Raw genomic sequence first — 22,487 nt, 5'->3', positions numbered from 1 at the left:
TTTCAATTTCTCCATATTCTGCAGGCTATTCCTTACTGAGAGAGATGAATCATCCGAGAAAGAAAATAACAAAATTCTGGGCAAACTAAAAACACCTATCTTACAATAAAATACTCTCCCTAAGAATCAAAACAATAACAACAACAATAACAAAAAGAGCTTAACCATTGCTATAAGAGACTTGACGTTAATGATAGCAGGAAGAGTATTTGGAACCAAATTCTGCCCAACACTTGCTATTAACAAAATTCATCCCTTCTCACAAACAACACAGTTTTGTCTATATACATTGTAAATCATATATGTGAGAGCATTTTTGCTGCACTGTTTATTTTCTCCCTTCTGCATTATTTCAACATTTTATTTATAACTTTTTAATTTTTATTTTTATTTTTTAACATCTGACACTGAAGCAAACACTTCTAAGTTGCAAATATCAACTTTGACTTTCTGACAAGGGGATTTTAACACTAAGAATAATTTAAGTTTGAAGAAGGTTGCTCCAAAATTCAGAATGCAAAATGGGAAGAAGCTTCAAACACTAATAACAGCAAATATTTCTGTCTCTCTGTTTCTTTTTCATCATGTGAACTTCAAGACAAAATTAAAGATGCATTAATCTTTCTGATCTGTGATTAAAAAAAAATATGTTGCCTTCAGTTATTAATATGACACTAGGTAGCAACTAACATTGGTTAATAAATAAGCTGCAGCTTTTGTACTAGTTGAACCGGATACTTGGGAGTGTCTGATATGGTTATTTCTTAAACAATTTGTTTCTGTGCCGATCAAAGTCTTGCCATTTGTAACTGACTCCCCAAGCATATTTGCTAACTTCCCTGACCAAAAGAAACCAAAAAGGTGATAAATCAGATTCAGCTTTGAACTCTAGCCAAGCACAGCTTGCCAATTATGTCAGTCTGTGCTAAATTACACTTGGTATGGACTTATTGTGCTGAAATCATAAAGACACTTTAACTGAAACTAGGCATTGGATACAGTTTGAAAACCTGGATTTTAAGAAAAAGAAGAAAAAGAAAAAAAAAACGCTTCTAACATATCTGACCTAACCACTTATTTGCCATTACAGAATGAAATACGGGTTTAATGCACTAGTGAATTTACTCTAAATTCTATTATGCACTTCATTTTACATTTTAGATTTCCATTTGTGAAGACTTAAAAGCTGGATCATACTTATCCTGTTCATTAAATGCATGAGTGAAAGACAGCAACACCAAGATAAACATGCTTCCCTACTCCTTTTCTAAGGGTAAAAGAATACTAAGAAATTGGACATGCAGTTGTCCTGACTAAGTTTAAGTACACATTTGAGCTGTTGTGAAATTTATTATTTGGTCTCTGGTAGAACAAAATAATTTTGAGCAAAAGTATTCTGATGCCTGATAACATTCAGAAAATTAGAAATTCAGAAAAACTTTTTTCCTACACATGTATAAGCTTGAACCCTAGTCTGATAGCTCCAGAAGCAAGCTTCCAACTACTTAAATGTGCACTATTCCTAGTCAGATGCTCAGTGTCAGCTGTAACTCCCTATTCACTGCTGTGTAGTCTTTGCATAATTTTTGCATGAAGTTATGACCTGCTGTGCATTATGTATAACTGAGCTTTGCCTCATTCAATCTTTGCCCATTCTAATCAAGATTATTCTTCGTTCTTTCGAAGGTGAAAAGAGTCCAGCACTGTTGGCTTTTCTGGATAGTTGAATATTTGAATAAATATGATTCCTAGCAATTTTTGAAAAGAGAAATAAACCCTCCTTGCATTCTAGCATCTTTCTTTTAGTAGTCCTGAGGAAATGAGAATGTCAGGGGAAAAAGAATGGAAGGAAAGTCGGGGCAGAGAAAAGGTAGTGATGAGTTTAAAAAAAACACACAACATATTTCTGAATAGGCAAGCATGGTGTTCATGATATCACGTTCCAAATGACTAGCCAAACAGGAATGGGAACATATTCCTTTGATGGCCTTTATAGTCCAGTAAGCCTGGAACAGCTGGAAATGTCCTTGCCTTTATACTGAATGCAAAAAGAATAATGACTTTGCTTTTAAACCTTGTGGGGCATTACCATTCCTTCTTCCTTTCTTTAGTGCTTAGGAATAAAATGTCTTTCTCACTGAAGTACAGAGAAGCTTGGTCACTGACTTCCCTGATATGCAGATATCACATGACTTTATTTGGTTTTGTTTCTAACTGCTGGAAAGAGAATATTGCTATTTAGAAAGAGACATTACCTGACAATCTTTCAAAGCGTTCTGTACTGAAGCCTGGTCTCCAATTCTCTGTTGCTTTTTCAGCTTCTTCTCTTGGGTTTCAAACCAAGATTTTAGACACTGCACATTATTTTCATATTCTGTCCAAGATTCCTGCAGACTTTCCAACAGCTGGATCTGCAAAGAAATATGAGTGTATACTTCCTCATACAATTACCTCTAATGTTGTGTCAAATAAATCAGTGAAAAACAATGCTGACCAGTGCCTTTCTCAGAATTCAGTAATGTTTTCTGAATTTAAAGACAGTATATGTATTCAAATTGAAATATGCCTGTTATTTGTAAAGGAGTACATAAAAAAAATCTGTTTAATTGAGGAACTATTCTGTATAGATAAATTTTTCAAATATTATGACACATTGAAAAGAGCTAGCACTTTAGCAGGAAATTTTTATGAAATGGCATTATTTTCAGACATAAAAGACCTCAAGACTTCCCAAATAAAATTAAGCATCTAAACATGCATTTTATATTTCTTGCTTATTATTCTGATAAAGCAGATGAGTATTTATATTAACTCCTTTGTCAACTGACAGCTTTGAAATCACTTAGATATTTCTGAAATAGGTGTTATTCAATGGAGAATGAGATAGTTTTTTCTTTGAAACGAAATATATAAGAGCTAAAAAAACAAAGCAGAATTTGAAAATGGCAGTGTTGACATAAAAGACATTCACAGTACTTAAGACAAGCTTCACTCTAGGGAATGAGTCAACATAATTAGGTTAGGTGTAATCTTAATTAGAACTGTTTAAGGATGTGATGGTCAATAGCAGCCTTGACCACAGTGACTAGACAGCTGTGAGCAAAGTGAGGAAAGCAAATATCAGACTAAAGATCCTTAGGAGTTTGGGATAGCAGACTTTGGTTTGTTCGAGTAAGCATGATCCCATGGGAGGCTGTACTGAAGGGCAAAGGAGAAGCTGGATGTTCTTCAAGGACAACTTCCTCAAGTCACAAAAATGACCCAACCCAAGTGACAAGGAAACAGGGTGGCATAGTTTAGAAGTTTGGGTTGAACTGAGAAATTCTTACTGAGCTAAAAAGGAAAAAGAAGTATGCATGGAAAGTGGCTTACAAAGAATGGACATAGAAGCATTGCCTGGCTATGTAGGGCTAGTGTTAGGAAACCAAAATTTTGGCTGGAGCTAACTAGTGAGGGACAGAACCCTTCTTGCTAATCTTTGCAAGTACATCAGCAACTAATAGGAAACCACAGAACAATCTGAGACACACTGTGTCTTCTGTGCTCTGATCCTACTGCCAATGTCTCATGCCTCCTAGGTCTTTTGGCAGACTCTGTACTAGCCATGGTAGAGGAAAAAAGAATTAGGAGCTACTTAAGTAAGCTGGACATGTAAAAGTCCACAGAACAAGACAGGCTGCATCTGAGGGTGCCAATGTCATTGCAAGGTAGCTATCACTTTTAAAGGGCAGTTGGAGGAGGTTTCTGGTGACTGGAAAAAGGCTATATTGCAAATCCTGTCAGAAATGTGGAAATGTCCACATAAATGAAGAATAAGAAGGAGCAATAAGTACAGCCTTACTAAGGGTAAACTGTGCCTGAACTAACTAACTGCTATGATGATATGATGGACAAATGGAGAGTACTGGATGCTGTTTGATTTGGCTTTAGCAATGTTTTTGATATGGATGCTATGGCATCCTTATAGCAAAACTGAGGACAGATAGGTTGGATGGGAGGTATAAAAGTGAATGAACACTTCTGGAGTCATCAGCCTTAAAGGTCAATGATAAACATTTCAAGGTCCATCTGGCAGTCATTTACAAGATGCATCATCATGGCCAGTTCTAGGGTTGATATTGTTTTATGTTAGATGTTGATGTTTTATATGCTACTTCTTCTAACTTATAAACATATGTTTATATGTTTTATATGTTTTATAAGTTAGAAGAAGTGTTTGATATGCTGGAGAGTAGGGTTGCCATTCACAGAAACATAAATAAGGTGGAGGAATGGTCTTGGGAATCCTCATGAAAATCAGCGAAGACAAACGTAAAGTCCTGCACCTGGGATAAAGTAACATGCAACACTGTGGGCTGGCAGTAGGCTAGCAGCAAGCTGGTGAAAAGGGCATAGGGGCTATGATGGGCAATAACTTGAACGCAATCAATAGATCAGCAGTGTGGACCTGTACTGATGAAGACCAAGTACATCCTCAGCTAGATTATTGAGAGTGTGCCTAGCAAGTGAAAACAAGAGATTATTCCCCTCTCCTTGACTCTTGTGATCCATTTTGGGCCCTCCTTATTGACAAACTGGTGAACAGGCACTAAGGTAGTTAGGGAGCTGAAGCACATGACATACTAGCAGAGGTTTTCTTCATTCAGCCTGGGGAAAAGAAGGTTAAAAAAGCATCTCTTTGTGCTCTTCCACTCCTTATGCGGGTGCTCCTTTAGAGAAGATGGAGGCAAAATCTATTTGAAGGTGCACAGTGAAAAGAGAAGAGACAACAATCACAAGCTGCAACAATAGAAATTCTGATTGGGCATAAGGAAAAAACCTGTTCCTCACAGGGATAGGGGACAGTGGTTAAATACAAGAACAGGCTGCTCAGAGAGGCTGTAGAATCTCCATCCTTGTAGATTTTCAAAATTCAGCTAAGCAATCCCTGTGCAATCTCATCTAATGGTAAAGTGAGCTCTGTTTGAGCAGGAGGTTGGACTAGATGACCTGCAGAGACTTCTAACCATTACTATCTGACATTTGCATGTGTTTTGACAGTTTACTTCAGAGCAGCTGTAGGTTTTCCTCTTTACCTTTTCCGTTACCAGGCCTTGCAGGATCTGCCAACGTCTATTCATTCCTCCGAGTTGTTCTGCAAAATCAGTTTTGTCACTACGTTTACTTTCAACATCCTGGCTGCTAATCTGTAGCACAGATTGGTTCACAAAATCTACCGTCAACTGCTTGCAATTTAAATCTATCTTGAAACCCTAGTAAAAAAGAAGGGAATAAAAAAAAAAAAAGTATCATCATTTCTTAACTTCATCCAGAACAGAGGAGGAAAATGTTCACAGATTACAACTCTACCACAATTTTGCTGAAGTTTTTCTAGCATTTGAACAACAATTAAAAACATTGCTATTTGTTTTCTAAATATTGAGAACGAAGACGTCAATACATTGCCTTTGGAATAAAGAATCTGTTTTCTCTGAAGAAAAGCAAATGATTAAAATGCCATAGTAAACATATTGATCTCAAGGATATGATTTAAGAAAAACTGTCTGTTTAAAAATTTTATTCACTTTATTTAGTATAAAACTTTTTTACTACACCAAGAGGTAATACAGAAGATATTCTTACAAACAGAGAAGAAGAATAACCAAGAAGTGATTTTTCTAGGAAACTAGTGAAGACTAAAGGTGAAGTATCTGCTTTTCATGTAACATGTACAAATATCCGGAAGGTATCATAATGAATATTCTTCAGAAGAATAAAACTAATCTGACACTGAAAATAGAGTCTTCGGGTGCATATCTACTACATGAGTACTACCGATCTGGTTAAAGAACTGAGATTGTAGTTTATGTATTCTCCTCAATAGTTATCTCAAGATACAGCATCTTTCATTTTCACTTCAGATACTGATTAAAATTATCTTGATCTGTAAAGCACTGAACACCTTTAATTCAAGAACAGGCTATGCTTTGAGGAGAGGGTGATACCATGCATAAAATTCATGAAAGAACATATACGAAGTGCTTTGTGGTTTTGGATGAAAGTTAGATCTAATAACATTTCATCATGTGAATATTGCTTTGGATTAACTGGAAATTAAGGTAAGTATATCAAAAATTACATTCCTGCAATAAACAAACAGCAGAGTAAAAGTATTTTTTGCTTCTTTTCCACTGTATCAAATATTACCCAGTTGTATCTAGTGTACAACTCTAACCACTCCACAATGTAAATACTTTTTTTATCTACTTAAGTCAATTATACTTTACATATGTATATATATTTAGTGGAGATAATCTGAAAAGAAAATCCGTAACATTTCCATGATATACCTTGTACTTTTGGACATAATCCTGAATGGCCTTCTGTCCTACTACATTTTTTATATTCTCTTCATCTTGCTGAATAACATTTTCCATCAGGGAAATCCAGCTCATAACTTCAGTGATAGCATGGCGAGAAGGAATTCTGTCCATCTGTAGCTGTAGAGATAACAGACTTAAATGTTGTGAAGAAAATGGATAAGAATTCCTTGCTTTGCATTACCATAGTATACGTTCCTTTACCTCCTCTTATTATCATGTTATTCTACATCCCTAAAATATTACTGAAGTTTATAAGATAAAAGTTTATAAGTAAAAAAAAGTTTTAAGATAAAAGTTTATAAGTAAAAGAAATGATAGCTTTTAATATGAAATACATTGTATAACTTCATACATCTTAATAAGAAAACATTCTATTAAAGGTTTCTTATTTCCATTCTTCATTGTACAAAGAAACTGAACAAACCCAAAGATTCCATTTTGGCTTCCAAATTAAATACAGTTACTTGGAAATGTACTCTAAGACTTTTTTTTAGATAGATATATATATTTTGCATTACAAGATGGTCTAGAGAACTACTGAATGACATTATATTTTGGCAAGTATAATAAGTTCGGTAAACATCTTATACTCTTCATCTATGGCAGCTATGCTTTTTTTTTTTTTTTAATCTTATCTACTTGTTCTTTAAAATGTAAACAGTGTAACTCGGAAAGTTTGAAAGTAGCACCTATTGGTGCTAGACACTATGAGTAGACAGGATTTAGGCAAGAGTGTAAGCTTTCCCACACTAAAGTGAAAGTAATATTCCTATCCTGTCTCACATGGATAGGCAGGAAGGGAGCAACCATGTCTCAGAGAAAGTGCCAACTGTATGGTTTGATTTTTTTGGAATATCAAAAGCCATCACTGTGCTTCCTTACCTGGTGCAATTTCTCTTGTACTGCTGGGATTTGTGTGAGCAGCTCTGTCCACTGACTGTCAATCTGGGACAATCCTGCACGCAATGCTGCCGTATCCACCTTCTTCAGTCTGAGGAGCTGGTTCCCAGTACTGAGGACAGAAGATTTCTGTGATGATTTAGCATCCACTTCTTTTGAAAACTCCTGTAAACAAAATCATTTTTGTGGAGATAAGCAACCAAACATGTACTATACTTAAATCTTTACCTCAGAAAGCTAAGAATACCCTCATTTCTCTTCAAAAAAATAGAATCACAGAATCGTCTAGGTTGACCTCCAAGATCACCTAGTCCAACCTCTGTCCTAACACTAACAAGACCTCCACTAAACCATATCACTAAGGGCTACATCTAAACGTCTTTTAAAGACCTCCAGGGATGGTGACTCAACCACTTCCCTGGGCAGCCCATTCCAATGCCTAACAACCCTTTCAGTAAAGAAGTTCTTCCTAATATCCAACCTAAACCTCCCCTGGCGCAACTTTAGCCCATTCCACCTTGTCCTGTCACCACGCACATGGGAGAATAGACCAACCCCTACCTATAGAGAGTGATAAGGTCTCCCCTGAGCCTCCTCTTCTCCAGGCTGAACAATCCCAGCTCCCTCAGCCACTCCTCACAAGACTTGTTCTCCAAATACACGTTTTCTATTAGTGTTTACCAGCTACACTTCAAATCAAGTGAAAATTGAAACTGTTTTTAGTCATAAAAATAATACAGTTCTTAATGTGCAAACACACCAGCTCATCTACAGAAGTAATTTTTTTTTTTTTTGCATGCTCAACTGAGAGAAAGTGTAACCATTTCATTGCTACATTGTTTATTTGTAATTTGAGAAAAAAAGATGTCCTAGACCATGAATGACTTACTAGAAAGGAATTCAGGTGGTCTCGGACAGTTTCAAGTTCCTGAGGAACTGTCAGAGACTGTTGGCTCCAGAACTCAAGTCGCTCCTTTGCGGATTGTAACCAATGTGTCAGTTCAATAGATTCACTCTGATACCTGTAAAAATATTTACAGAAAACTAAAACAGTCATTGCCACTTCTAGCATCCAGTGGAGTAGTCTCTCTTCCATGTGTTACAGAAAGATATGATATGGCAGATTTTAAAGAAATATTTTTTCTTTATCAACTTTCAGAAAAGCATGATTTAATTTTTAAGAAAGGTATGGTGTCAGGCTGCTCTTATTTTAGCTATCACATCCACAATTCCTAACAGTGACTTTTTTTTGCCTTTTAGAAAAAACTATCTCCTAACAGACTGGTAACTAGGTTACCAACCTTTTTGGGGAAGCTCTAATAGCACCATTCCACACCACACAAACAGAAACTATCACATTTTTTTGTTTTCCATTAGAAGTCTCAATCTTCCAAAAACTTTAGCACGAGTCATCTTATATCAGAAATGTAATGCTTTTGTCAGAAACTATCTTCATATCATTCCATATGCTAAGCAACTAATCAAATGTCAGAATGAGAGTGCTTCCATATAAACTTTATATAAAGTCTTTTTATGTGTCTCTCTTGAAAGGCTAGTGAGCCAACAAGCCAGGAACATTATGAATAAGAGAGAAAGTTTCTATATCACTTAGAGAATTCATTTCAAAAGAGGCATATGAACATTGCTAAAAGCTCCCTTCCCTATATGCAATGGCAGAAACACAAGTACCCAGCAGTGGCAATATCTCTACCAGAACATCGTGAGTGTACTCATGCTGTCTAGCAAAGCACACACCCCTTTTCATCACTATATATGGAGAGGGGACTTATAATTTTGTTATCTTATCACGATATCTTTCTGACTTCCCACCAACTGTTATTTGGCACATGCTTTATTGTAAACGAGAGAGTATGAGAGCACTTGCATGGAACAGAAGTAGGATATGGTAGACTAGTTAAACCATCACATGCATTTTAAAGAACTTTCCTTTAAGTATGGAATTTAATAGTTCTGGGTTCAGAATGCCTTTGACTTCAACAGTGCAATTGAAGAAGATTATAACGTTCACTATATCAGCATCACCTTGTCCAGTGCTTCAGTATTGTCTCCAGCCTGTGAAGCTCCTTGTTAACCTTGCTGGTGTTACTTAGCCAGTGGTCTCCTAGTTGGTTCAGCTGACTTTCGAGATCTGAGCAGCTAACAGAAAAAAGGAGCCTTTTCCCATCATCTAGCACCTGGTCTAATTTAGGTTGGTATTCAGTCAGATTAGATCTCAGATGCTGGAATGACAGAAGAGAGACAGTTAGATAGGTCTGCAGGTCTCTACTACCATGCTTTTTCAATATTCCATTTTGTAGCATATCCAATGTCATTACTGCAAATCACATTTTTTCCCTCCGTAACAGTTCTAGAATGCCTGAGATTCAACATGCAGGTAATCTGCTCAAAATCTGAATGTGCTGTAACAAGTCCCCTCACTTTAGTATGTCTATTAACATCTCCCTCTGATGAATTTCTCCTTGGTGTTGATATTTTAAAATAGAAAAGAACAAATTCAAAGGAATCTTAGAGGGGCAATGTCACTTCTAAGATAAATTGACTAAAAAGTCATAACTTAATCTTCCATCTGCTCAAAGTTCTACTATAATGAAATTTAAAGATGCCCAGATTATTAGCAGGTACCATACTGCAGCCCTTCAATGTCTATCTTCAGCTATCAAGCCATCTAACTCTCCTCCTTTACTACAAAAGAGAAGCTCAACCAACACATCCAAATACTAGAGCACAATGACTATTAATACTCTGACCCTGAATCCAACTGGGAAGAGAGGCAGATTTTATAGAAATCGTGACTTCTGGATGGGTAAGGAATTTGTATATGTGGGCAAATAAACCTGCCAAATTCTGCTATCATTACATAAGTAGTACAAATTTTCAAAAGTATCTGCATATCTGACTATGCAATATGTACATGTATTCTGAATTTTCAGTTATGCTAAAACAGTCTGAAGATAAAATGTACAAAGCTATCAATGTTATGGTGAGTACATAAACTTTCTATTGCTCTTCCTATTTTCTCTTTCACGTAAATAAAGCTTTGATAAATTAATATTTTTTATATATATTTTATGTCTGCAAACGTATTTACATGTAACATATATACAAATATAAATGTGTAAATTCTAGAGAGTAACATAAAATTTCCAAGACAGCCATAAATTACATATGATTAATTTTAAATCTAAAAATGGACACAGAGAGAGGAAAGAAAAAATGGTATTAAAAGTTATGCCATATCAGAATCTGAAAATCTGGATTTGAATAACACAATTTATTAAACTGACAAGGGAGACAAAAAACACAAGCAATGCCTAGTATTAAACAAAACCAAAACACAATGGATAATAACCCCCCCTACCATTACAAAAGCATAAAGCTGTCTGGTAAAAGAACAATACATGTAATAAATTCAGAATAGGAAAGAATGAAAAGTAAATTTGCAAGAAAAATGTAGCAGACATTTTTCTGAAAACAAAACACCACAAACGCAACTGAAGTATCTTGTGTATTACAAGACAAAGACAAAACACTAGACCAGAATTTTCATTTTGAGAACGGACTGAAAAAACAGGATGTGGCAGAAAATCTATATTTAAACTACTAGTTCTTATTGCAGGTGAGAAAGAGGAAGACAACTTGGGGAACTGCAGGCTGTTCAGCCTCATCTCGATCATGGAGTACATCTTCTTGGAATCCATTTCCAAGCACAAAAAGGAGAAAAAGTAATCAAGAGTACTCAGTATGGATTCGCTAACTTAACTGCCTTCTATGATAAAATTACTCTCTCTATGGATGAGACAGACTTCAGTATGGCCTTTGATAACGTCTCTTTACAACACCCTCCTCTGGAAGCTGAGAGAGAGGGAGTTGGAGAAATGGCCAGTTATATGGGTTACACTGCTGGTCTTAAAGAGTAATGATCAAAGGCTTGATGTCTGTCTGGTAGACAGTAATGAACAAGTACTCCAAGGACTGTTGATATTGGAGTCCAAATAATTTCAACATCTTAGTTAATGGCATGGATGATGACATGGAGCGTTCCTCAGTAAATTTGTGGATGACACTAATATATGTGGAGTGATTGATACACACACAAAAAGGCAGGCTTAGTCCAGAGACACTTTGATAAAAGTTGAGGTTGGAGGCAGCAGAAACCTCAGAAGGTTCAAATGAAGTAGAAATTCTGTACCTTGGGCAGAATAACCCTGTTTTTAAGTACAGGCTAGGAAGGGAACAGTTTGTCTTTAATCTTGCAACTAATATAACAATGGCATCATTAATAAGGAAAACCACAGCACTGGCCTATACTAGTAGGAATGTGGACAACAGACTTAGGTTATTTTATTATCCCCATCTATAGTGTGCTGATAAGTCCTCATCTAGTGCATCCAATTTTGACCTGTCTTCACCTCCCACTACATTCAAGAAGAAGAAACTGGTTAGGATCTGGTGGAGAGCTGTTAAGATGTTCAGGGACCTGTAGCACATGACCTTTAAAATGAGGATTAGGGAGGTATGCTTGTTTTAGGTTGAGAAAGCGGAGGCTAAAGGCTAGTGTAACAAAGACCTACAACTATTTGAAGCAGAATGAAAAATATTATGGAGATAAATGTTCCTATATTATGGAGATAAATGCTCCTCAGTAGAGGCACATAATATAAAAAAGGATTAATGGCCACAAGCTGCAAGTTGGAAGGTTTAGATCGGACATCAGTGAAAACCTTTTCAGTAGAAGGTTGTGCAGCACTGCAACTGGTCCCCACCTCAGCTGTGAGATCTCTGTTATTGGAGGTTTCCAAAACTACGGCTGATCGAGCCCATCACAACTGTCCTGCTTCAAGTGGGAGGAGGGACTCCCATGTTTGACCTTCAGAGGTACTCTTCCACCCAACTTTTCCATCAAGAATGACTAAAAAGCACCAACCTGAAAAAGTGCAATCCGATCTCTGAGCTTGTCCTCCGTCTCTTCCACCAAACCAACAGTAGGGATGTTACCTTCAACAGACTCCAGCTGTCTGGTAAGTTCCTGGTAATCTTCATCCAGATGCATCCAGGTCTACAAACAGAAATTATCCACGCATACAGTGATTATTGACCTGGGTGTCTAGACATTTTATTCCGGAGTAAAATGCTATAGTTGTACTGTTGTAAATGTACATAAATAGCAGTACAAATGTCCTGTGAATCTACAGTAAGACACCATCTCTGCATCAAACCCAGCTTTTGGTCAGAACACACTTGTCATGTCAAGCTAAGTAGCTCTTTCAAATTTAGAGGAACAGAATTGATGTCACCTGAAGTTCCCAAAACAAAGGTTACATGCTGTCCCTTGGTCTCTTGTGTGTATGAAAAACAGGACTGACATCCAATTTTGTCCAGGAAATCAACATTGTAGGATATCCTGGTTGTTGATTACAATAGACATACAGAAAATAACACAGAGATCCTCACCTCTAGAATGTATTCCAGCTTCACACCTCGTTTATGGGCCAGCTTTAATACAGCTGAAGCTTGTGTCATTAGCTCTGAATGAGACTGAGTTTCCTTCAAGAGGGTAAAGCTACTCATCTTTCTAAAGAGTGTTTCCGTAAGGATCATGTGAGACTCCAGCCCCTGAAAATATTCCTGAGAAGTTTGGATGTGGGGGAGGAGGAGAATAGAAAAGGGAAAGTGCAATTGTTAAATAATTCACTACCACTAAAACAGTAACTTAAGACAATAGCAGTACAATCAAGTATCTGCAGACATAGAAATAGGTAAGCTTTTCCTTCCACCAACATTTCACAAAATCCATTACACAATATAAAAAGGACAATAGCCTTTTTAAAGAAAGAGGTCATCCTTTACATGCAAATTCTACCCTCTCATTCCATAAACAAATATAGCTTAAATCAGATATAAACTACCTAAAAGTTATGCCAAATATGAAACTGTGGACTTGCTGTACATGGTCTTTCTATATTTTATGGGTGTTATTAGCAAACTTAAATTTCCATTAGAAAAAAATGGAGCAATGGAAGAAATTGCTAGGTAGCATAACAGCCCAATAATAGGAACTTGCTGTTAAAATGGTGAAGCAATTATCACCCACCTGGGTTTACCTGCAATACTGCATTTGAAAGTCATTCAGTCAAAATAGTTTGTTGATTACGATTTAAAAAAGAGTAATTTTAATATATCTTGATTTAACACTGACTCACCATTCAGAAAAGGTCCTGAACATTCATTCATGAATGCAAGGTTAGCAATTTGTCGTATACAATCTTACAGTTGCGATTAGTCCTGAATACATCACTGATTCTTACCTTATGTTTGTCAAGTAGCAACTGAACCTCTTCCTTAGAAGCAACAATCATTTTCTGGTCACCAACCATCTTTTCTTGGCCTGTTTCTACCAGGTCAGCCAGGTCCTGCAAAGCCCGTTCATACTGTCTCTTAAGAGCCAGGTTCTGGTTCAGGTCACTCCGTCTGGATCCAATGATCTTCATCATTTCATCATACATATCCTTGGGATAAAAAAGCAGCAATGGTGATCCTTATTTCCACCTTACATATCTACCTAACAGCTACTTTAACTGTCAGTGTATTCCGCCCAATGATAGCATAATAATATATATTCTCAACTCAAAAAAACTATGCAGATATACTGACTTAACTGATAAACTAATAACTCAGCATTTAAAGAGAGGAAAGATAAGTAGCACCTGTAACTATTTCTGGTGTATGTGTTTGGGAACAAAATTAGCAGAATCCCTAAGACTGGCTTTAAGCAGCAAAGGAGTAGGGTAACTGCACTTAAGTCATCAAAAAACAGACTACTATGTGGCTGTTGGACACTGAAGATGCTGTTTATGTTTTGCTTCTTATATTGCAACAGGTTGGACTGATTCCATCACGGCTACAGGATACAGGCATCTTGAAGCCAGGTTTATCTCCATTTGCTGCCTCAGAACAGTCAGAGTTTAGAGTTAAACCCCAGATCTATGCCATATCAGCTTATTCTTAGCAACAAAAGTATATACTAAAAAAAAAAAAAAAGTATATATTTCAGCATGCCTGTACTGTCAAATTCAAAATGAGCCAGCTGAAAGAACTTCATCAGCTCCCATAGCTATTCCTCAACTTGTATACATCAACCACAGAAGTGAGAGCAACCTACAGATGTTTTTCTTCATTTGAGCAGGACTCTTTGCTTGTTTTGGTCTTAAGAATTATATTCTCAGAACATATATCTAATTGTGAGGATAAGCCCAGACTTTTGATGGGCAAAGACTTGTCTCATCTTATTGAAGACATGGCATCCAAAACAAAATACCTCTTAAGACCAGCCAGTGCTACAGCAAAGTACCCACTGGACTGCAGCTGTCTCTCCCAGCTCTAGAGACAATTGTGAGAAACATAAATGTACAAAAGCAAAGGGAAGGCTTTTTTTTTTTTTTTTTTTTTTTTTTTTTAAATTGAGGTAAAGGGGAGAGGAATATGTAGACATAAAATGACAATTAAAAAAAAAAAAAACACCAAAAAACGGGGCTCTTGGAACAAAATGATAAAAAAGTGAAATAAAGATGCCTTTTACACAAAATCTTTGTCATTCATTTTTAATTGAGATTACTGTTTTGCTGGCTTAAGTTTATGTTCCATATTCATCTATTTTCTTTTTTTCAAGATTATTATTACATCATTATAAAGAGTAAAATTCAGTCATAAACCTTCTTTTCATCTTTCACCACCCTACCTCAGCAACAAACTGCTCACAAATAAGATTCAACAGCCTTAGAAAAGTTCTGGATCAATTTACCCTACATATATATTTCAGGGAGTCCTACCACTTAGGTGTGTTCAAAACCATGTGTGCAGGAACATGAGAAAGTTTTTAAGTTTAGCATTATTAAGTTTAGCACTATTTTAAGTTTAGTATTTTAGTGAAAGTCGAACATTTCCAGTTTCAGGTCATACTTAGGCTTTCTATACCCTACCCACCCCCATCTGCCTCTTCCCCCAGCTTTACTTTTAAAATTACTGATGTGAGTTAAACCCCAAATCATGAGACAGCGGTGAGAACAGGGGTCAGTTTTCAACAAGCATTTATGTCTACATGTTTAACTTCATCCATTTGAACAGGGACTTGAAACATCTTTTTGTGTGTTTCTATAATGGATGCTACTAATAGAGAAGTTAGACAATTTGAATAATCTAAAGTAGAAATAGTAAATGAATGAGGGAGAAAGCTTTCAATCTATTGTACTCACTGAAATGCTTTAAAATATGCTTTCCTAAACTGCCTTATGAACAACAAAAAGGAGCATACTAACACCTTTCATATCACTAGCCAGCTCTAGGGTAGAACTTATGAACCTTACCTGGAGCTTAGATAGCTCTTGCACAGCAGGCTGGTCAATTTGCAGCTTCTCTACGCGCTTTTTTAATTCATTGATTCCAGCATCTAGTTCTTTCAAACCTTCTTCTGCCTGCAGTATGACCTGTATTTGAAAATTAAATCATTTAATTTGAAGGTTTAATAACAAAACTGTAACTGTCGTACATTAATATTTTATTCCATTTTTCTGCCTGAAGTTTTTATCAGTCCTCTTCATAGGATGAATCTGATATGATGGAACTTTAAAGGATACTATAAAGAAAAAATTCTATACTATAGGATAGGATTTTAAGAATACTATAAAGAAAAACTCAAAGTTGGGAGAGCACAGCTTGTTTTTTAAAATGAAATACATTTTTTCTTTTTTAAATTGTAAGCTGTTTTAGTATCATACACTATTTTATACAAAACCTTGCTGTGAAGTTCCATGCTATTAATTACATAGAACAGGCATAAAAGGACTTTTAGTTGTTCTAACACCACCTTAGAACATTCTTTGTAGTAGTATTTATTCCTGTGATAGCTGAGTACCAAGCAAACAACCATCATAGCAAAAAAACATGCATGATAGTAAAAGAGCTTTGTGCAGTTCATTTAGAGGACCAGAATAGGGGCAATATTACAGTCAAGGAAAAGGAACTGTACATCTTCTTTTACACTTGGAAAGCTACAACTTAAGCATATAGATTGATCTTTGCAAGGATACACAGGTGATAATTAATGAATTAATTTTCTTTTGTTAGCATGTTGTTGAACGTTGTCAAGCTGTGACATGGGAGGTTCAGGCTGGATATCAGGAAAAGGTTCTTCACCAAGAGCGCTGTTATACACTGGAACAGACTCCCCAGAGATGTGATCATGGCACCAAGCCTGTCGGAGTTTAAGAGGTGTTTGGACTATGCTCTTAGTCATACGGTCTGAATTTTTGGGTAGACCTGCCAGGAGTTGGAATCGATGATCCTTGTGGGTCCCTTCCAACTCAGGATATTCTATGATTCTATATTTCCCTATTTGATAGGTATATTAGTCATATAGAAATTAATTTTAAACAATCTTTCACATCATGGACAATAGGAAAGAAAGAGAGAGTGCTACCTCTCTTATTTATATATGAGACTTAATTTTTTTTTTAATTTGATTATCAAATATAAAAGACTCAATACTTTTGTTTAGCTGAAGGATAAGTCTTTTCCTCCTAGTCCCCTGCTGGTACCAGACAACAGAAGCTCTTGGGTAATGAGAAGCCTCTGTGGAAAATAACCCTTAGCATACTTCATTTAATTATCTCATTGTTGGCAAAACAGAAACAAGGAAACAGAATATATTTTGTCATGTTTTTAACTAATTATTCATCAGGCAATTCCTGATTAAAACAAAACAAAAACACAATTATTGTCTTAAATTAAATAAGAGTCAAGATGCCGCTATACAGCAGTGACAAAGAAAGTGTCTTTAGTTTTTAATAAAGTACACGAACCCAACAATTTTAAAATAACTTTAGACTTTTTTTTTTCAAATTGGCAGAAAATAGTGTATGCATAACCAGTTTAGATCATACAAAGCAACTGTTCTCTAGAATTCATTTATACCTTGAAGGGAAACTTTACATCTTATTTATTTTGTCAAATAATAGACAGTTGTTAATACCTGCATTTGTTCTGTTTCTGGTTTCTCAGCTGCCTCTGCTAGTTTCTGTAGAACCAAATATTTGTTATCAGCCAGTGATGTAAACAGGAGCTTCAGATCATTCTATAGGAGACAAAAACGACAAAAAAATATAGAAAATCTCTGCACAAAGCAACCAAAAAATACCTTATGTTCCCAAAAGTTTAAAGCATTACAATGCTGAAATGTTAGCACTAAGGAATATGATCTATTCAAAACTGGAAGTGTCATAATTATCCAATGCAAAACATGCAACATTGCTGAAAGTGCATAACTGGATATAAATGAGCAGAAAGTTAAAGCAACTCCTATTTAAAACAAGACCTATGAATACACTTCTGCTTTTCCCTTCCAATTCGATAATTAATAACCAAAGATCAGTTAGCTTTATCTAACAAAAATGTTACTCTTCTGTAGTTTATTCAATCACATACACTTGTAGATAAGCTATATTTATTTTTTTTTAAGACAAGTTGTATTCATTACTAACTTCAGTAAATAAAACAATGTAGTAAACAAATCTTCCACACATTACAAGACCAACTATACATTATAACTTTTGCCAAGTCACTATTATTATTATTTATTTATTTATTTATTTATTTTTGCCATGCATTCATCACAAACAAACTCCCAATATTGGTAAAATAGAAAATAATCAGCACATTTTTCTAAGACTTTCACCATTATGAAGGTGTGCATTATTGAGTTTTTTATGCAGTAATTCTTTTAAATACTAAATCTCTGTGGTATGACAGTAATACATAGGAGTCTAATCAACTTGTCTCCTTTCTTCAAAAAAGAAAGGTCTGTTATTGACAATCTTTTTCCCTGCCTATTACAGACGAAAGTCTATGGAGTTTGGAAACAAATCATATATTAACACCTGTGAAATGATGTTCCTAAACTAATGACACCAGGAATCCAGGAATCTATTTTTTATTTTTTTCCAAAACAATACTGGAGGCTTTTTATTATAAGAATAGGAGAGATCAAGTAAGATCTGAAAATATTTCTGAACTCTGAAGAGATTTCAAATGTGAACGTTCCTCCCATTCTCTTCTTTTTTTCAGCTTCACTCAATATGAGTGAATATGCCTTGAGATATGAGTTCTCACAGAAGAATGGGATGGCCTAACAGTGTTCAGAAAGGTGGGAATCAATACTGTTTTCTACTTCATCTCAGATAATGAAAACAGTGCACTCTATCATTTATGAAATCACAAAACATGTGGAGTGGAACTTTAAAGTTGCTTTTTCTCCTTTCAGGTCAGTAGTCAAGAAATTCTATTTATTGTAATGCCAACAGAGTGAGAAGGTATTGGATGGATGATCCCTTCTATAATAATGTCATGAAACATAGGTCTTCTAGCAGGGAGTTTAAATTTTGGAAAGTGATTTACGTGCCAAGTTTCATAGCCTAAGAGAGAATTTAATTTTCAATAAAAACCTGTGAAAACCTATTCTCTTGAGTTAATACAAAAAATTATAATTGAGAGTCAGATCCTTTATATCACCATTTTACATGTCACACTGTTAATTCCTTCAGATGGACATCATACCTTGAAAGTCACTATTTGCTGGAGCCTGTCTTTCATCTGGTGACATCTCTGGTTTACTACTGACTCCAGTAAAGTCAGTCTTCCCAGGAGACAATCCAAAGTGTCTTCTATAACATCCTTGTTATCACGATTCTCTGGAAATGTCTGAGTAAATAAATTCTTGTTCTTATCCATTTCTTCTGTTATCTCTTTGATTTCTTTTGCAAGAGACTGATTTTGTAGAAAACAAAACAAAGTGACAATTAGACATTCTAGAAAGCAGGCAAACATATTGTCATAACTATTGCCCATTCTGCAATGATTTAGTGACTTTTTTACATTGTTAAGAAACAGACATTAGGCAAAGTTATGCAACTATAATTTCTGACAGTCAAAAAAATAAAAATAAAAATAAAAACCAAATACTCTGAGGAACATGTCCTATAACAAGGATTAACCTGCCCAAATGATCCCTCCCGCTGAATAAGGGGTTCAGGAAGCAGAAATACATGTAGCTGCTGCCTTATGTCAACCGCTGCATGAAAAAGCTTTTCTTCCTCTCTCAATGTTCTTTCACATTCATGAGTTTGTACTGTTTCTATAACCCAGAGCTTTCCTCTCCCTTGTTTGCTTCATTTCAGTTTCAACAGGGTGGTGTTTGCTAATACTAAGCAAAGAAATTAAACAGAAGAAAGAGTCTGTGTTTAATTCTCTTCTGACTAGGTGAAATTTTGGTCAGATTCTGTTTTCTAAAACATTGTCTACATGCTCAGTAAAGTTATTTCTACAAGTAGCAGTGTACTGCAGTTACATAGAGGACTATGACAGTGACATGTTACTTAAAGATGATTCTAAAATTTTCTTTCTAAACCACTATATAAAATGTAGCCTTACTGTCAATTTAAAGACAGTCCTATTCATGGATTCCTTACCTCTTGTTTGGAGAGGTATATTTCTGTTTCCTCCTCTGGTAGCAGAGATGTAGTAACAAATACCCGTTCTTCCACACCATCTAGCCATAAGGAGGTAGCTGCGACTCCATCATATAGCTTCTGTTCTAGATGTAGTCTCTCCTTCTCTGCCTGTCCAGCCTGGGCCAAAAAAACCAAAAAAGTCCAGAGCAGAAGTACAAGATACTCTCTCTAACATCTAATGTTAGGGAAAGGACAGGATTTCCTGGTGGGAACTAGAAGAGTTTGCATTGTAAATGTGCCTCTGATGAAAATCAGAGTAAAGATGATTTAAATGTTACCTCAGATGACACATCTTCAAAGGCCTGATTCAATTCAACCAGTACTGGTGACACTGATGATGATTTATCCTCATCCTGTCCTTCTGCTTTATACAAAGGTAGTCCAGAAATCAGTCTGTTTGGTCTGTGATAAAGCTGCTGAGAGATAAATAGTAATTACAGTGCTTCTACAATATAGGGCACAAAATTCAGCTATACAAGTTCTACTACACCAAGTAATGCTTATGGCCCTTCCACAACTATTCTGTTATAAATGTTCTTGTATAGAAGATTGCTCAACAGGAGGTTCACTTCAAGTGTAAAATAAATAACTGCACTTAAAAGAACCCACCATATAGCTATGTATACTGTTGAATGAGTACAAGATATTTAGAACTTTGAAAGCTGAATTTAATACTGTGTGATATAAAGAATAGTGGGTCCGGGTCTACTGATAATAAAATAGAAGATGTACAGTAATATAGGTCTTGGACTATTCCTAGTTTAGTTGATGAATCTGTTCCTTGCAGTAAAAATTCCATGATTGAAATCATTTGCTTCTTTGTCACATACTCACAATTTAACTGATAAGCTCTAGGCAGGGGCTGGGGGACCAAAGTCCCTCACACTGTAAGCAAAGAGCAGGTTCAAGACCACCTAATGAAACTGAACAAGTAAAAGTCTATGGGGTCCAATGACATGCATCCCTGGGTCCTCAGGGAACAGGCTGATTGAGTTGTCAAGCCTCTCTCCACCATATTTGAAAAGTCATGGCAGTCAGGCGAAGTCCCTGATCACTGGAAAAAGGGAAACATCACTCCCATTTTTAAAAAGGGTAGAAAGGAGGACCCGGGGAACTACAGACTGGTGAGTCTCATCTCTGTGCGTGATCATGGAACAGATCCTCCTGGAAGCAATGTCAAGGCACATGCAAGACAAGGAAGTGATGTGAGAAAGCCAGCATGGCTTCACCAAGGGCAAATCATGCCTGACCAATCTGGTGGCCTTCTATGATAGAGTGACTGCATTAGTCAACAAGGGAAGACTGACTGATGTTTTCTGCCTGGACTTCTGTAAAGCCTTTAACATGGTCCTACACAGCATCCTTATCTCTAAATTGGAGAGATATGGATCTGAATGGTGGGCTATTTGGTGGATAAGGAATTAGCTGGATGGCTACAGCTAGAGAGTTGTGGTCAACTGCTTTATGTCCAGGTGGAAAACAGTGATGAGTCGTGTCTCTCAGGGATCTGCCTTGGGACTAGTGTTGTTTAATATCTTTATCAATGACATAGACAGTGCACTGAAGTGTATCCTCAACAAGTTTGCAGGTGACACCAAGCTGAGTGGTGCAGTTGATATGATACAACAGAAGGAAGGAATGCCCTCCCAAAGGGACCTGGACAAGCTTGAGAAGTGGGCCCATGTGAACCTAATGAGGTTCAACAAGGCAAAATGCAAGGTCCTGCATCTGGGCCAGCGCACTCCCAGATATGAGTACAGACTAAATGAAGAAGTCATTGAGAGTTGGCCAGAAGGCCAACTGTATGCTGGGCTGCATCAACAGAGGAGTGGCCAGCAAATGGAGGGAAGTTACTGTCCCCCTCTGCTCTGCCCTCTTGAAGCCCCAGTAGGAGTACTGCATGCAACCACCAGCACAAGAAAGATGTGGAAGTGTTAGAGTGGGTCCCAGAGGAGGGCAATGAAGTTGATCCCAGGGCTGGGGCACCTCTCCCATGAAGAAAGACAGAGATTTGGGGATGTTCAGCCTAGAGAAGAGAAGGCTCTGGGAAGACCCCACTGCAACCTTAAAGGAGGGTTATAAAAAAGACGGAGAGCAACTCAGGCAGGTAATGCTAGGACAAATGGGAATGGTTTTAAACTAAAAGAGGTTAGATTTAGATTAGACATTAGGAATAAATTCTTCACTCAGAGGGTGGTGAGGCACTGAAACAGGTTTCCCAAAGAGTTGTGGATGGCTTATCCCTGGAAGTGTTAAAGGTCAGGTTGGATGGGGCCCTGGGAAACCTGATCTGGTGGGTGACATGGCAGGGGTGTTGGAACTAAATGATCTTTAAGGTCCTTTCCAACCCAAGTCCATTATATGATACTATAATTCTATGATTCTCTAAGCTGTCACCAGAGGTCAATTTCAGAGAGACAATTTGTTACAGAATCATCCTGAATTACATGAGTAGATCAAAATTTTGTCTAATCCTTCTTTTCTTTCTAGCTTATTCACCTGAATAGTAGTGCAATTTGAATTACTTCAAACAGGAGCAATGCTAGCACCAGCATTTATATATTTTTTTAAAATGTCAGAAAAAGAAAATTCTCCATATTCTTTGCATTTATAACATCAGCTTAATTCATTTGCTATGCACATACTG

General features: G+C 36.5%; 1 protein-coding gene across 28 annotated transcripts in view; it reads right to left on the bottom strand.

Annotated features, from left to right (window-relative positions):
• SYNE1 (spectrin repeat containing nuclear envelope protein 1) overlaps positions 1–22,487 on the bottom strand; it is a 302,466-nt gene that overhangs the window by 60,719 nt on the left and 219,260 nt on the right. For 24 of the 28 annotated variants that reach the window (XM_040553823.1, XM_040553826.1, XM_040553827.1 and 21 more), the window contains 14 exons: positions 20,119–20,256; positions 19,799–19,957; positions 18,888–19,097; positions 17,308–17,409; positions 15,644–15,763; positions 13,589–13,789; positions 12,735–12,908; positions 12,208–12,339; positions 9,306–9,502; positions 8,152–8,284; positions 7,245–7,427; positions 6,330–6,479; positions 5,076–5,252; positions 2,256–2,411 (listed from right to left, as the gene is read on the bottom strand). In XM_040553823.1, the coding sequence (XP_040409757.1) occupies positions 2,256–2,411; positions 5,076–5,252; positions 6,330–6,479; positions 7,245–7,427; positions 8,152–8,284; positions 9,306–9,502; positions 12,208–12,339; positions 12,735–12,908; positions 13,589–13,789; positions 15,644–15,763; positions 17,308–17,409; positions 18,888–19,097; positions 19,799–19,957; positions 20,119–20,256 (2,232 nt within the window). The remainder of the gene's footprint in view (positions 1–2,255; positions 2,412–5,075; positions 5,253–6,329; positions 6,480–7,244; positions 7,428–8,151; positions 8,285–9,305; positions 9,503–12,207; positions 12,340–12,734; positions 12,909–13,588; positions 13,790–15,643; positions 15,764–17,307; positions 17,410–18,887; positions 19,098–19,798; positions 19,958–20,118; positions 20,257–22,487) is intronic. The other 4 variants (XM_040553837.1, XM_040553821.1, XM_040553822.1 and 1 more) reach the window with 1 other exon arrangement.

The sequence above is a fragment of the Cygnus olor genome, chromosome 3 (genome assembly GCF_009769625.2).
Source record: "Cygnus olor isolate bCygOlo1 chromosome 3, bCygOlo1.pri.v2, whole genome shotgun sequence".
Classification (NCBI taxonomy): Eukaryota; Metazoa; Chordata; class Aves; order Anseriformes; family Anatidae; genus Cygnus; species Cygnus olor.
This window is presented reverse-complemented; position numbering and strand designations above follow the sequence as displayed.